The sequence below is a fragment of the Ipomoea nil genome, unplaced genomic scaffold, assembly GCF_001879475.1.
Source record: "Ipomoea nil cultivar Tokyo-kokei standard unplaced genomic scaffold, Asagao_1.1 scaffold3069, whole genome shotgun sequence".
Classification (NCBI taxonomy): Eukaryota; Viridiplantae; Streptophyta; class Magnoliopsida; order Solanales; family Convolvulaceae; genus Ipomoea; species Ipomoea nil.
Genome location: NW_017619497.1, coordinates 5,017,146 through 5,035,075, shown reverse-complemented (window position 1 = coordinate 5,035,075; position 17,930 = coordinate 5,017,146). Strand labels below are relative to the sequence as shown.

Below are 17,930 nucleotides of genomic sequence, written 5' to 3'. Positions count from 1 at the left end.
TCATAATTTCTGTACTGTATGAATCTACATTATAAATTTTATGAAGGGAAAATTGCATCTTTAGTCCCTGAGTTATAACTAAGTTTCGACTCAGTCCTTAAGTTATGACAGTATCCGAGTTTAGTCCCTCAGTTATGAGCAAAGTGGCGAGTTTGGTCCCTAGCGTTAATATTCTGTCTGCAGCTAACGGAAAACTTAAAAACAATTTAATAACAGAGGGTTAAAATAGGAATTTCAAATTATAATCCCCTTCTTATGTTGAAACTCATTGCGCAACCGTCATTATTTTCTTCTTATATCTAACGGAAGTGGGAGATTTCATAGCTTGGGGAAGAAAAAGACATTCAATTGTAGGTATAAGAAGAAAATAATAACTGTTGTGGAACAAGTTTCAATCTAAAAAGATGATTATAATTTGAAATTCTTATTTTACCCCTCTATTATTAAATTATTTTTAAGTTTTCCGTTAGCTGTAGACAAGATATTAACGCTAGGGACCAAACTCGCCACTTTGCTCATAACTGAGGGACTAAACTCAGAAACGGTCATAACTTAAGGACTGAGTCGGAACTTGGTTATAACTCAGGGACTAAAGATGCAATTTTCCCTTTTATGAATCTACAATATATAAATTATGAATCTACAGTACAAAAATTATGAATGTGCAGTATAAAAATTATGAATCTACATTATAAATTTTATGAATCTACAGTATAAAAATTATGAATGTACAACGTGTCCACCATGCAATGCCCAATAGTGGACATGGGTCCATAGCATAACGCTCCAAAAATTATTGTAAATGAACTCACAAATATAAAAGATATTGACATAATTCAATCTGTAACTTATTTACCTTATTCAAACTCGTCTTTAAGTTTTACTTTACTATCTTTGAATTATTAACTATTATTTGAAATAATATTTGTAATCAACTAATCATCTCATTAAATTACAAACTTTCAAATTTTTGCTGTAATTATTAGAACATCTGAGTTTTTTTTTTTTTTTTTTTTTTTTTTTTTTTTTTTTTTTAACTCCATAGATTTAAGATTTAATTACTCTTTTGAGAAGGGTACAACATTTAAATATTTATCATCAATTGATGAAGTTCAATTTTTTTTGCACAATTAACAATCTTAGAAAACAGCACACTGCACACCCCTGTCTTTCAAAAATTGTCTTTTTTTACTATATTAGATCTCTCAAAGTTAGTGTCACTTATCATAAATACAATAATGTTTATTATTTCATTAGTCAAAGTAGGGGTCTCAAAGTGTGTTGAGGCCCGTTGGCCGGCCAGCTCTAATTTGCCCTACCATGACAAATTTTATTGTCGACCATGATCTAAAATGATGTTTGAAAAGAAACGATATTTGTTTCGTGTAATTAGTTCTGTTGTATAATATATTCATTTTCATTTTATATACATTGTAGTTTTATTTTAGCACAACTAAAGTTTTATTCTGTTTCAACTACAATTTTATTTGATATTATATATACAATAGTCTTATTACAGTGAGTCCCGTCATTGAAGTTCATTTTATACACACTGTAGTCTGATCATATTACAACACCACTAAATTATAATTATAATTCAACTACTGTTTCCTTGGACAATATACACTCAAATATGTGAAACTGTTATTCAGATTCATTTTATACACACTGTAGTTTCATTACAACACAACTAAAGTATCATTTTGATATAACTACAGTTTCATTTGATAATATACACTCAATATGTGAGACATGTTATTCATCAGTTTCTTTTTATACATACTATAGTTTCATTTCAACATAACTAAAGTATCATTTCAATTCAAGTACAATTTTATTTGACAATATACACTCAATATGAGAGACATGCATGTTATTCAGTTTCATTTCAACACAACTAAAGTATCATTTTCAATTCAGTTACAATTTTATTTGATAATATAAACATGCACAATATGCAAGACAAGTAATTTAGTTTCATTTTGTTCAAAATACACCAAAAATATGAAATTTGTTAAAATTTAACAACTGTCGTTTTTTTAACTTTACTTGAAACGGTACCGTTTCAGACCATGGTCCACCTTATAACAACCGTACCTGGGTGCGTTAACATAGCTCTTTCCTTTTCTTTTTCTTTTTTTTTTTAAAAAAAAAAATTACTTTTCCCCCACCCTCTTCCCCTCTTACTTGACATCTTAAAATTTGTGCAAAAACTTCTCTTACCATTCAAAATCATCCACTGTAAGCATACTACAACTATGATCATTATCAACACCCGAAATATAACTGTCATGAGAACTGTTATCATATGAAACCCCACGCTGTTGTTGCTGTCCACCCTGTCCTTGTCGGAACTCCGCATTAGGATACTGATGATGATGAAGTTCCTGCAGATTCTGACAGCGATCCTCGTCGGAGTAACATCTCCGGCCAGAATCCTCCTCCGCCGACAGCTTCCGGTCAGCAGGCCGTCCAAAGCTTAAAATAACCGGACCCCTACGGTTCTTGAACGAAGCCGGCGACGCGAGACGACGGCACCCAGTGTACTGTTGCACGACGGCGCGGAAGTTGGCGATGCTAGTGCTGAGGAGAGTGGTGGGGGCTTTCTTGGAGGCCCTCGACCGCCTTCTCGCCGCCGCCGCCGTACTAGGTTTCGCGCTTTTCTCGCCGCTGTTTCCGGTGCACGACGAAGAAATCTCCGGGCTCAGAATGGTAGTCTGCTCAGTCGCCGCAGGAATAACAGCAGCAGTTGTGAAGCTCGGAGAAAACGAGGTTTGATGATAAGGTGCGGTGGGATCGAAAGGATCGTAGTATGGATTAATGTTGTTTTCGAATGATCCGCAGGTTGTCTGTGGATAGTAGGGCATCTGATGATCCCACAAAGGAGAAGATGTGAATGTTTGGTTCATGGTTTAATTTTGGTTCTTGGGAGTGGGGAGTGGGAACAGGTAGCTAACTAATACAGCACTACAGAATATGAAACCGTATTAAATATTGTGCGCTAGTTTCTTGAAGCTAAATAGGGTTCAAGGGAGCAGAAAAGAACAATTTTGACTTGGCATGCAATGATGCATGTCTGTCTTCCTTTTCAGCCAAGAAATTAAAGACATTTCATATTTTTGACCATTCAAATGTAGAAGAAGAAAGATGTGGAATGCGAATGGTACCCTTCCCCCACCACTTAGAAATAAAAAGTTTGGGCAGCTCCAGTTTGTCATGTTATTGACTCCGTAATTACAAGATTATAATTTACAAATTTGACTCATGACTGGAACGACCTATTGGCCTTTTTAACGGGAGTCTGTTAGACTGTCGGTTATGGACAACTAGGTTACAAAGTATTTTATAGGCCCGGTTTGATAAATGATTGTAAGTTGTTAGTCAATGATTGTGTTAATTAGAGATCGAGTATAACTAGATAACATTAGTGATTGTAGAAAGGTGTTTGGTAAATTAGCTTTTAGCTAATAGTTGTTTGGTATAATTTTTTTTTTCTTTTCAAAAAGCTAATTTACAAAGTTACTTTGAACTGCCTTTTGAATTTTAGCATTTTGAAGTTATAAAAAATTAATTAACCAAACACTTATATTGTTTTTTTTAACCAAGTCAAACAATTAATAGTGGTCAAATAAGCCAAAATTAAATAATAAAACTAACTATTTTACCAAACATGGTCATAATCTTTTACCAATTAAAATTAGAAGGTGAAATTTATTCAATACAAACCCTCGAATAGTTTGTAGGTTTTTCTCCTCCACTCAACAAAAAGAGTTGATTGCAAGGGGGAATTCTTACAAATATATAATCCGTGGGTGGTGCGTGTTACGTTGCTTCCTGGAAACTCAGTATTAAAATGTATGGAATCTTTATTCTATGGTTTTCCCCAAACAAATCTTGTCCCATTCTAAGTCAAGCCTCAGGATAATCCAAGAAACATTATTGACAATATATTTATTGTGTACACACACACATATAGTCATATACTAACCTCAGTAAATTTCCAGTGTCAGTGTGTTCACAACTGCGGCTAGTAATTCTTAAGTTTGCATACACGCTTCTACTTTTCACCTATAGCTATCAAATCAATTGTGAAACCAACATAATTAAGTTATGTTGAGCATATATAATAATATAATATATAAACATAAATATACACTTTAATTATCAGTATAGACTTTTAGTTGAGGTTGAGCATATACTTTAATTTAGTATAATCGACTCACACACATGAGAGACATCGGGACAAACATAGTTAGCTTATTAGTCAATTTTGACTTATTTGACTACTATTAGCTGTTTGACTTGGTTAAACAATTAATATAAATGTTTGATTAATTAGTTTTTTTGTAACATCTTATTATTCTGAAATACTAAAATTTGAAAAGCTACTCAAAATAGATTTTCGATCAGCTTTTTTGATAAAGTCATTTTGAATTTAATCAGCTATCATCTAACAGCTAAAGAACAAATTGCACTTTTGGTCCTGTGACTATTAGGGTGTTGATAATTTGAGTACGTGACTTTCAAAACTCTCAATTTAGTCCTTTAACTATGTTTTTTTTAGCAGATTTGGTCCTCCCGGCGAAATTTCGCCGGAAAAACGTGATTGGGTTCAATTTGTTTTTTTTTAAGGGTAAAATGGTCATTTCACTCTCTTCTTCTTCCTTCTCCCCCCTATTCTTCGCCGGAATCACGTTGCAGATAGTACGGCTCAGGTTTCAGGCGGAAAACTTAGGAATAGAATTTGAAAGCCTTAATTAAGCCGGAAGCCATGGAAGAGAATCATCAAGAACAGCTGCTGAGCCTCTACCATGGACAACTCTTTCTCCAAGCTCACATTTTTCTTCTCGGGGTTCATCAAATCCACATTTATTCACTCCAACACTAGGACCGCCGCTCATCTTTTCCGCCTTCGCTGTGCACGCAGGTGCCACGGCAGCAGCCATCATTTGCCTCTCGGCAGCAGCCACCATAAGCTCCCTCTGTTTCCGGCAGTTCTTCACCTTGCTCGACTCTTCTTCCTCCCTTGGCTTGCTTTGGCTCCGGAGACTCCTTCTGCACATTCTTCCTCAACGCTACCAGCAAATCCTCGTCCTCTTGAACTAAGTCGCCGGAGTGAGCTACCTGTGAGGTTCTCGGAGTCGATTATGATTTCCCCCTTTTTTAAAAACGTCAATTGACTGGAGACTCCTACTGCACATTCATCCACAATGCCACCAACAAATCCTTGTCCTCTTGAAATGAGTCGCCAGAGGTTCACGAGCGACGCCGGAGTGGGATGATGTACGGCATGCCGACGTCGACGAAGAAGAAGAAGAAGAACGAAGAAGAAGGGGGAGAAGGAAGAAGATGAGAGTGAAATGACCATTTTACCCTAAAAAAAAACAAATTGAACCCAATCACGTTTTTCCGGCGAAATTTCACCGGTGATTTGGCCGGGAGGACCAAATCTACTAAAAAAAAACATAGTTAAAGGACTAAATTGAGAGTTTTGAAAGTCACGTACTCAAATTATCAACACCCTAATAGTCACAGGACCAAAAGTGCAATTTGTTCAACAGCTAAATTACCAAACACTTTTCTACAATCAGCTAATGTTATCAATTTGTCAAACCTAGTAACCCACTAATCCAATTAGCTAATAGCTAGTTACCAAATACCCCCTAATTAGATTTTTAGTTGAGATAAAACACATGGTTGTTAAGTTATCCGGCCCTAAGATATTAACTCTGATCTAATAATATATAGAAAAATTATGTCACCACTACAGAAAAGAGCTACGAAGGCGGTTATTTTTACATATACACGACGATTTTTGAAGTGACGTGTAAATTACTGTAATTGAAGTGCCGTGTAAATGACTGTGTACATGTGAATGTGCTTGAATTGTCGTTACGTTGTTGGTAGCGCATGGATGCATGGGGGTAAGTTTTGTGTTTTGTGGATCGGTTTAATTTCTGCGTTTGTGGCGGGCTTTGAATGGATTATTAAATTTGGTTGACGTAGGTTGAGGTCAAGTTGTCTTGCATCACAATTTTGGATTGTGGTGTGGACGTACTGGAAGCCGGTCTAGATCTAATCTCTCTGAACATTCTTGGAAATTCTTCAATTCCATGAACCTTTAAATGGATAAACAGTAGTCTTGTAAAAGAATTTTAAGGATGCATTTATGTTCAGTAGCTGTAGATCTAGAAACGCGTTGGATATGTAGATCGAAATTAAGGGTGTGTTTGATTCATATGTTTACACATTAGAAATGTGAATTAAAATCATACTTAGTGCATGTTTGATTGATAACTTTTTAAAATACAGTTATGAGATTTGATTACCTTTTAATTAAAACTTCATTCTTTAATTAAAAAAATGTATCATTCCATCTAATTGGTAATATGATTTTTAAGTTTGGATTATTGGTGTTTTAATTTGGATGTCATTATATTAGAATCAATTATCTTGATTTTTGTTTTTTTGTATTTTTAAAATCTGTATTCCCATTATAGGGTCATACATAACCAAACTTCAATATTGGTAAACCAACATTTTGTAAGGTTGCCAATTTCCTGTCACGAGACATTTTGTTTAACCACGCTTTTGACAAGCAAATATGTCACCGTGTTTTGCTCGCGAAAGACGTGCTGGAAATTAACTTTCCATCGTAGGGGCACCAACTTTTTGCACTTATCTATGATGCTCCTCAAGGGTTCCCTAGGCATCGGACCACCTTCCATCCAACCAATAATACTCTTTTGAATGGCTTTGAATATATTAGTAGTTGTTGTTGTCATTATTATACACATTATTTAGTGTTGTATTAGAACTTCCAACTCCTATCCAATGTTTCTGCCATAAGTAGTTGTTGTTGTTGTCATTATACATTTGATGTTGTATACTTGTATTATAACTTCCAACTCCTATCCAATATTCCAATGTTTCTGCCTCCCCCAGTAATCAAATCAGCACTACAAATAAGTCAAGATACAATAAATCAAATTATCCAATCCAAAATATACAAACGATATCTAAAAAATAAAATAAATCCAATGAGGTCTTAACCTCGATCTCATAGTTTCACAGCCTAATAAATATCAATCCAATTGAAACATGTGCTCCATCTCAACTAAAAGCCTAAGTTGATAGTTGGATTGGACGTTAATGGCTATATGCTCACACGCCCCTTGCGGTGAGTTCCAAGCAACACGTAGACCGGTAAACCGTAGTTGCTTATGAATGGCGCTAAGATTCGAACCCATGGCTTTTGGTCTGGCTCTAATACCAAATTGAAACATGTGTTCCATCTCAACTAAAAGCCTAAGTTGATAGTTAGATTGCACGTTAATGGATGTATGCTCACAAATCCAATATAACAACAATGTAGTCCATGTCCATCCACACTCATAAAGTTTGAATGAGATGACATGCGGTTTTACTCCCCTCCCCCTCCCCCCCCCCCCCCCCCCCCCCTTTTTTTTTTTTTTCAGTTTAATCATAAACCAAAACAATCTTAATTGACGGACTAATAAGGTGGTATTTGATTGGGGACTTTTGCATCATATTACTATGCGTTTTGATATATATTAACATGTTTATTTGTTTACTTTTGTTATCCTATTATTGGAATCAAATCCTTTAATAATTACAAAACTCATTACCCGTTTTACTCTACTTTTGAATAATGGAATCAAATAAGAGAGAAAAAATGAAAAAAAAATAAAAATAAAAAGGTCATTGTCCATGCATTAAATATTGAATTAATACACATATAACAAGGCGTTTGGTTGAAGGGGGGAATTATGTGGGAAAGGAATTGTAATTCCATGGGAGTTGAATTACTGGGAATAAAGTGGGAATTTAAATTCCAGTGTTTGGTTGACATGAATAGAATTACTGGAAATTTCAATTCCAATGTTTGGTATACATGGGAATTGAAAGGGAATAAGTAGTATAAAGTCAATAATGTCCATTATTGTTGTTAGACATTAATGTTAGGTTAAAAAAAAAGGGTAATTTTGACTCATCACTATCTTTTTTTTTTCCAGGAATTAAAATCCCAGGGGGGACATAGGATTTTAATTCCATGAAAATGGGGGAATTGCAATTCCATGAAATTGCAATTCACTCAAACCAAACTACGAAATTTAATGGCCTTTGGAATTAGGTGGGAATTAAGTGGGAAGAGAATTTAAAATCCCTCCAACCAAACGCCATGTAAGTATTTTTATATATTTGTATTTATTTTAATTAATAATTATTTATTTATTTATTTTGATTCCAATTCCTATTCCTATTTACTATATATCAAACAAAGTAACTTATTCTACTTAAACTCATTAGCATTACCAAATATTTGATTCTAATTATCATTTCGATTCCAATATTTGAATCAAATGCACCCTAAAACTTATTGTAATACAAAAAGAAAATAATAATAACATACAGTCACTGACTTTGTCAAACCCACTAAACATTGCCACAAACAACTTGTTGATACTTATATTGACAACATCTATCAAAAGCAATTGATGATTATTATTATTATTTTAGAAATAATAAAAGAGAGGTCTAAATTACAAAATAGGCGAAGAAATTTAATGTATGTGTGTGTTTGTTTTTTTTTTTTGTTTTTTTTTTTTTTTTTTAAATATGGATATTGGGCGAAAGTTTAGAGGATCAAAGTTCTGCATTTTATCGAAATAACTTTTGATCATAGTGATAAGATCCTAACAACTATACCATGGATTAGGGTGGAGCTTGGTTCTAAACGACGTATAAATTATATATTTTTAGTATTAGAATTGTGAACTTCTAGAGTATAAATTGTATTTCTAAGTCAAAATACATAACATCTGTAGAAGGGAATCTGTTAATATTGTTTGACTGCAGTATTTGAAAAGAACTTGTGAATATAAAACAAGGTAATCAATTACATATATGTTAACATTTTGTGTTCTTTAGTATAGAAATTATGAATTTTAAAAGGTAAATTGTGAACATTTGAATTCGGATCCACCTAAGTCCACTGAATAATTTGTGACTAGTATCAGAACAAGTCACATGATGGGCTGGTAGGCTTTAGGAATAGGCTTGATTGGTGAGTTTGAAGGGTCTGACGAACTATAAGAAAATAAAATTACGTCTTTACCATTAATTATAAGTTTTGACCACTTATCCTAACAATGGAATTAAGTATTCAATCCAAACATGGAATTGCGTGGTTGGTTGTACGTCGCTATCGAGCCACACCTTTGAAAGTCGTCCTTAAATCAAACGTCATGATGTATTCTTATCTGACCAAACTTCATCCTAATAAAAATAAATTAATTAGCAACCTTAATTTACTCGATCACTTGGATGACTTCATTTATATATGCAGGCCTGTCTGTGGGTGTACAATAACATTAGCATTTAGCAATGTAATTAGTTTGATTATACACCACATGTCTACATACAAAGATGGTAAAGGTAGGGTATTGACCAATTTAATTATTTTCAAATATGAATACATTTAGAACTATTCTAACTTATCTTGAACTTGAATGTATATAATATGTACTCCTCTTTAATTTGCTTATTTAAAATCGTCTTATTAAGATTTGAGAGGGTCATGTATCCAATATTTCTTGATTCACATTCTACTATATATTGTGACACTGAGGCGACATTGATATGCACAATCAAGACTGGTTCTAATTACCTTAATTAACTACCTAGCTAGCCGCAGGTTAATTACCATGTCAATGCCATTATGAAATAAATTGTTGAATATAATTGGGAGTAGTTCACTTTCATCTTCCATGATGCAAACTTCTCTCCTAGAAAAATAGGTGTGTCAAAACGGCATGATTTGGGACTTCCTAACCACCCGATTAAGGGTTTAATCTCCATTTATTCATGAATGTTAGTAATAATAATTGATGTTGTTAAAAGTATTCTTTGATATATTGTAATGTTGTGGCGCATTTCCATATATTTCCAAAAAAAAATGTGTTCAATAAATAAAAATTATTATTATTATTATTATTATTGATGGATATATTAGAAATGACCCAACAATAATAGGGACCCGGGGTCCGCAAATGTACAAGTACAACTCGAGCAGCCCAAGAAGAGTCCCAAGCCCGGAGCTCGTCTCTGGACCCAGAATGATGGACTTTTTACTTAGTCTTGTGGCCTACCGTATGGACCTGACTTAGTCTCGTGGTCCACCATGAGTTTAGCCTAGGTTGTTGCGATTTCTTTTGTATAAATTAGCCTTGTACAGTTATTACAAGGGCAGGTCTTGTCCTACAAAATGGACTTGTAATGCTTTAGCTTATTCCATCTAATATCAGAACAATTCCACGCAATTGTTTACTTTTTATTTATTATATTATCTATGCGAGTCTATTGATCCGTATAAATACATACTTTGAATTATATCCTGGATCAAATTTTTTCCATCAATTATTATTGATGAGTTATATGAGACTCTAATTAACTCAATAATCTTAATAGAAAAAGCTCACGGAGCAAGCCCAAAAAATGCAACCTGTGGGAACCTACCCAACCAACTAGTCTTGGGTTGATCAGTCTAGAGAGGCTCATGCTTGCTGACTGTAGAATAGATGATTACTATGGTTGTAACATGACGGACGTGCAATATGTGAGACATGACAATCAAGTGGATTGAGGTTAGTTGTTCTCAAAATAGTCGAATTCGAATCAAATACTAAGATATTTGAGTCGACAGTTGTCATGCTGTGCAACCGTGTATGTGCATCATGCATGGTGCACACGGTTGCAAACGACGTCGTTTCACTATTGTGGAGTAACGGTGCTATTAGTGGCACCGTTTAACTCCACCAATCATTTTTTTTATTACACATTCATAACTTTATAACTATACATTCAGAATTACATAACTACGTATCCATAACTTCATAACTATACATTCAGAATATGAAATTATAAAATTATGAATATATGTTTACGTAACTAACGGCAATCGAAAATGATTTTTTTAAAAAAAGTAAAATGACGTCGTTTTTGTAACCTTGTGCACCATACGATTTTACATCATAAGTTGCGCTGACTCGATTCGATTCGTTTAGACTAGAAATGATCTATTCATACTTAAATGGCACCCAAACAACTTCCTTCAATTCACAAGTTTAAAATATTAAATTATCCAACTTTTTCCATGGTTTAGTATCTTTTTAATAGAGATAATAATATTTCTCTTTCTTCCTTAATATTCACCTTCTAACCTAACAACGTAACAAACTTCTTTATATTTATTGATTATCATAAATGAATTGATCCATTTTAATTTAAAAAAAAAAATCTACTCATTAATAAAGTTTTTTTTTTTATATAAAGTTATCAAATATTGAGATGTGAATATTTAATTATTTAGAAATAAAATTTCAAAGGAAATATAACACCGATCCTCCTTTTCAATATTAGCAGCATATATGATGAAATAATAAATTGAAAATTTTGCCAAAACTTGGTTGATTCACCAATTCTTCTTGATTGGGCAAACAAAAGTAGAATAGCTTGACTTAGTCTTCATGTCAGATGCATTTACTCATTCAAAACAAAACAATTTATTATTATTATTTTTTTTGGAAACAAAATGAAACAAATCAATCCACTCGAATTGTAGTGAAATCCAATACGAGAAATTTAAGAAACAGTTCTTCCAAGAGCGTTATTACATACACATAAATTTAAATTCTTGATCACATGCATGTTTAGCATCTCAAACTCGCCAACGCCTTTTGATAAATGAGCCATCATTTTTTTTTGGTATTTTTAATTTATATATATATATATATATATATATATATATATATATATATATATATATATATATATATATATATATATATATACACACACACACACACAAAACAAAATCTAATTATATACACAAAATAATTGTCTTTTGTATTTGTATGAACTCAATTTGGCTGAGTCAATGTATTCCCTTCAGGATTCAGCTCCAACTGAGAGTGGAGTGATGGAAATCAAAATTGGATGACTTGTCTTTATCATTCTCCAAATGCAAATAAAATAAAAAATAAAAAATAAAAAATAAAAAGCATTTGACTGACTCTTTCCCATATAGCCTCTTCCACATCCACGTATACAAAACACATGCGTTATTACAGGTAATATAATTAATTAATTATTAATTAAAGACCATTGTGTTCTGGCATGTGTTTCGTGAAGGGAAGTGTTGTGCTGATTGGTCGACTAATTGGGGGCAAATGGGGGATTAGGGCACTGATATGCCATTGATTGGCAATGGTCCGGTAACAAGAATAATGTATATTACCTTATATATGTAATTAGGAGAATAATTATTATTTATATGTAATTGATAATTAGAAAAATAATTAGTCATTCCATGATTATAATTACATTATTTTAGGAAGTGAGATAGTATATATAGGGTATTGTATGTAATGTTAAAGGCATGCAGAAATCATTTATATTAAAGAGTTTTTCATTTTCTTTCGTTATATTGTTTTCTTTTGGAGTTATCGTAACTTGAATACGGATTGGAGCCAGAAGCCTGCTCGAAAGGTTTCTTCTGTTGCGTACTAAATTTCAGTACGTAACATTGGTGCTTTCATTCTTCCAAAAGGCTGAACCCCAACCCTAAGGGCACATTGGTGCTTTCATTGATTCGATTGGTGAGGGTATCTCCTATCTTTTTATTATTTTATTTCATTTTTTTTCATTTTTGACCGCATCCCTTAGAAAATTCAAAAAAAAAAAAAAAAAAAAAGCAACAAGCATTTACATTTCTTCCATTGTTTGATCCTTTCTTTTTTATTCACATATCAAAAAAAAAAAAAGTTCTCAAACAAATCAGAAAAAAAAAATCACAAAATTTTTCCTTATTCGTATTTTTTTCTTTATCATTATCTTTTTTTTTTCATCACAATTCTTGAAATCAACTTATTGATCTTTTACATACCGTCATGACAAATTGGTTAGTAACAAATCTCCCAGTTTTCGTCCATAATCAAATTATCCACACCAATAATTTGAATCTCCAACTCCAAACCATTAATGAAACATTGCAAAGTTTGATTGTATCAATTGAGGAGATTAACCATTGCACTAGCAATTATTCGTCCCACAACAATCTTCATCAATTATTGGAAAAAGATCAACATCAACTAGATGGCCCGAGAAAGCATGTAGATATCCTCAATGAAACAGTGCCAAAAGATCAACTACAATTTGAGGTAGGTGTCAATGAATGTGGTTGATAATAAAAGTGTTCGTGATCTCATGGAGTTAAGCATGGACAAAAATTTACAAATCTTCGACAGGCCTCCACCATTGATATCACCACCACCCCCTCCTAATATCTCATTGACAGTTGAAGAACCAATGACGGTTATGAAGAATTGTACAAGTTTGAGTTCTAATAAGGAGGATGAAAGTGCGCCAGAAAAGATTTACGTATAACTAGTTTGTCCTATAGGAAATCCTCTCATGAAAAAACTCAATTTATATCCAAGAGGACACACTAAAAGAGACAATGAATTTTGTTACCCGACTTCACAATGAGGAATTCTCATTTGTCTCTATATTGCAATGGTATTGGTTCGGTCGAGCCTTGTACCTGATGTACAAGCTTCCTAACATTTTTCAACCAAAAATTTGGGTGGAATATTTGTGTTGGGTAGAACTCAAGAGATTAACCACTTATACTTCCACTTCAGGACAAGGTGATTTTCGAAGGGGCAAGGAATGATACGCCATTGATTGGCAATGGTTATGTAGCAAGAATAATGTATATTACCTTATACATGTAATTAGGAGAATAATTAGCATTTATATGTAATTGGTAATTAGGAGAATAATTAGTCATTTCATTATTATAATTACATTATTTTAGGAAGTGCGATAGTATATATAGGGTATTGTATGTAATGTTAAAGGCATGCAGAAATCATTTATATTGAAGAGTTCTTCATTTTTTTCGCTATATTGTTTTCTTTTGGAGTTACCGTAACTTGAATACGGATTGAAGTCAGAAGCCTGCTCGAAAGGTTTCTTCCGTTGCATACTAAATTTTAGTACGTAACAGGCACGCCCTTTTGGGAGACTATTCCAATGGAGTTGGAGGATTTGATCAATGTTGATGCGAGAGGTTGGTGCACTCGCTGGATTAGATGACGCCTTGGTTGTTAGCACGGGGTCTCTCACCAAAAAAAAAAAAAAAAAAAACATAATCTTACTTTTATGAAACATTTTATAACGTTGTGCATTGGTATCAGAAGGACAGGGCGTTTGGTTGGAAGAAAAGAAATTGTAATTTGGTGAAAAAAGAATAAGGTGGGAAGAAAGTTGGAATTCAAATTAGAGCTAAAGAGAGTATTTTAGAAAATCATTTTATTGGTTAAAAAGAGTGTTTTGAAAAACCATTTTATAGAATAAAGAGAGAGCTAATGAGTGTATTTTGAAAAATTATTTTATGTTATAAAGAGAGTGCTAATAAGAGTATTTTGAAAAATCATTTTATGAGCTATAGAGTATTTTGAAAAATCATTTTATGGGCTAAAGAAAGTATTTTGAAAAATTATTTTATGGGATAAAGAGAGCGCTAATGAGAGTATTTTGAAAAATAATTTCATAAGATAAAGAAAGAGCTAATGAGAGTATTTTGAAAAAATCATTTTATGGGATAAATAGAGAGCTAATAAGAGTATTTTGAAAATTCATTTTAAGGGCTAGGGAGTATTTTGAAAAATCATTTTATGAGATAAAAATGGAGCTAATGAGAGTATTTTTAAAAATCATTTTATGGGATAAAGAGGGAGCTGAGAGTATTTTTAAAATTTTAAGAGATAAGGAGAGAGCTAATGAGGGTATTTTGTAAAATTATTTTAAGAGTAATTTGAAAAATTATTTTTTGCTAAAGAGAGTATTTTGAAATGTCATTTTATGGGATAAAGAGAGAGTGAATGAGTGTATTTTGAAAAATCATTTTATAGGCTAGCGATTATTTTGCAAAATCATTTTATGGGATTAAGAGAAGGCTAATGAGAGTATTTTGAAAAATTATTTTATGGGCTAGAGAGTGATTTGAAAAATTATTTTGTGCTAAAGAGAGTATTTTCAAAAAAATCATTTTATGGGATAGAGAGAGAGGTAATGAGAGTATTTTGAAAAATCATTTTATGATATAAAGAGAGAACTAATGAGAATATTTTGAAAAATCATTTTATGGGATAAAGAGAGAGCTAATGAGATTATTTTGAAAAATCCATTTATGAGCTAGTGAGTATTTTGAAAAATCATTTTATGGGATAAAGAGAGAGCTAATAAGAGTATTTTAAAAATTTTAAGGGATAAGGAAAGAGCTAATGAGAGTATTTTGAAAATTTATTTTAAGGGCAAGAGAATATTTTAAAAAATTCATTTTATTGGTTAAAGAAAGTATTTTGAAAAATTATTTTATGGGATAAAGAGGAAGCTGAGAGTATTTTTAAAATTTTAAGGGATAAGAAGAGAGCTAATGAGATTATTTTGAATATTTTATGGGCTAGAGAGTAATTTGAAAAATTATTTTTTGCTAAAGAGAGTATATTGAAAAGTCATTTTATGGGATAACGCGAGAGTGAATGAGTGTTTTGAAAAATCATTTTATAGGCTAGAGATTATTTTGCAAAATCATTTTATGAGCTAAAGAGAGTATTTTCAAAAAAATCATTTTATGGGATTAAGAGAGGGCTAATGAGAGTATTTTGAAAAATTATTTTATGGGCTAGAAAGTGATTTGAATATATTATTTTTTGCTAAAGAGAGTATTTTGAAAAATCATTTTATGGGATAACGAGAGAGTGAATGAGTGTTTTGAAAAACATTTTATAGGCAAGAGATTATTTTGCAAAATCATTTTTTAAGAAAAAGAGAGTATTTTCAAAAAATCATTTTATGGGATAAAGAGAGAGCTAATGAGAGTATTTTGAAAAATCATTTTATGAGCTAGTGAGTATTTTGAAAAATCATTTTATGGCATAAAGAGAGAGCTAATGAGAATATTTTGAGAAATCATTTTATGGGATAAAGAGGGAGCTAATGAGATTATTTTCAAAAACCAGTTTATGAGCTAGTGAGTATTTTGAAAAATCATTTTATGGAATAAAGAGAGAGTAAATGGGAGTATTTTGAAAAATTATTTTATAGGCTTGAGATTATTATGCAGAATCATTTTATCATTTTATGAGCTAAATAGAGTATTTTGAAAAATTATTTTATGGGCAAGAAAGTATTTTAAAAAAATCATTTTATGGGATAGAGAATATTTTGAAAAATCATTTTATGGGATAAAGAGATGTCTAATGAGATTATTTGGAAAAATTATTTTATGGGATAAAGAGAGAGTGAATTAGAGTATTTTGAAAAATTATTTTGTGGGATAAAGAGAGAGTGAATGATAGTATTTAGAAAAATCATTTTATAGGCTAAAGAGTATTTTGAAAAATTATTTTATGGGCTAAAGAGATTATTTTCAAAAAATAATTTTATGCGATAAGAGAGAGCTAAGGAGAGTATTTTAAAAAATATTTTATGGGCTAAAGAGTATGTTGAAAAATCATTCTATGGGATAAAGAGAGAGCGAATGAGAGTATTTTGAAAAACCATTTTATAGGCTTGATACTGCTAATTCTACGTAAGCAATATAAAATATCACGAGACCAATTAAAGCAAGTAAAATCTTTACTGATCCCGGGAAAGGCCCTAAGTACAGTCTACTTGGTTGTTCTGAGTACCGACTGACTGCGGTCGGAATTCTCTAACAACAACCTATCGATCGTCCAAAAGTCCTCTACACTGTAGCTACTGTGGGTATTTATAGCCGCTATGCCGGGGACAAGATTCCAGCCGCTCGGCATGTCTTCCACGTAGCCACCACGTGTCATCTTCCCGGGTGCCCTGTCTGTCGCCATGAAGAGCCGCCACGCGTCCTCTCGCGTCCTTGCACCAGCTCTTTCGTCGAAGGGCTACCGCTCGGTGGTTGACATCAGCGCTCGGGCAACTCCCAGCCATTCCCGACCGGGGTCTTCATGGAAAAAGCCCGACCTGCCATCTGAAAAGATCATAAGAGAAAGACAAAGGCAAGTCGGTCGTGGTGGAGCTTATGTCGGTCGGGATATTCCCTACCAAAAGCCCCCCAGCTCGGGCCTTTTTGATCAGTCGGGAAAAAACGGGACGGGATGAAGAAGCCCAACCGTCAGGCATTAGACCGACCGGCCAGCTGTCATTCCCTCCTACGCCACGTGTCGGCCTCTGCCGGCCTCGGCGATCCCATCCGTCGCCTCGGATTCAGCGCGGGTCGTGTCAGGCAAGTTGGCCCATTTCCCGCCTAAATGCCCTCCTATAAATAGGCCCTTGAGGCCCTCATTTGAACTTTCCTCACTCTTTCGCATCAGTCGGTACCCTCAGAGAGTCCCGAGCAGAGCAGCTTAGCAAGGCAGTCGAGCAAGCAAACTTCAACTTTCAAGCTTCAAACTTCAATCTTCCTCCAATCGGTAAGCTCTTAACCCTCCTCTTTACTTTAGGCTCTCATTTATAGGTAGAACTGCTAGGTCAACTAACTGTCCCGGACGTCTCAAGTCCTTACTAACTCCGACCGACCTTTAGGTAGATCGATATGACGGACTCAGACAGTCAAAACGCCTCGATTGCTGATTACGACGAGGAGGTCAAGCACATCAGCGACGAGGAAGTGGACATTATGTCCTACACCCCGGACGCCAGTCCCCGAGCGACGCCAGCCCCCGAGCAAGCCGCGGAGCGAGACAACGCATCAAGCTCCTCTGGATCGTCAAGCTCAAGCTCGAGCGGATCGGGGAGCTCCAGCGAAGAAGAGGAAGAGAGGACCACGTCAAGCGGGCGGGGTCCTCCAACCGAGGGCGTTA

General features: G+C 33.8%; 1 protein-coding gene across 1 annotated transcript; it reads right to left on the bottom strand.

Annotated features, from left to right (window-relative positions):
• Positions 1-2,195: 2,195 nt before the first annotated feature.
• On the bottom strand, positions 2,196-3,006 carry LOC109165807. Its single transcript, XM_019314748.1, has one exon. The coding sequence runs from the start codon at positions 2,907-2,909 to the stop codon at positions 2,220-2,222; it is 690 nt and encodes a 229-aa protein (XP_019170293.1). The 5' UTR covers positions 2,910-3,006; the 3' UTR covers positions 2,196-2,219.
• Positions 3,007-17,930: the final 14,924 nt, after the last annotated feature.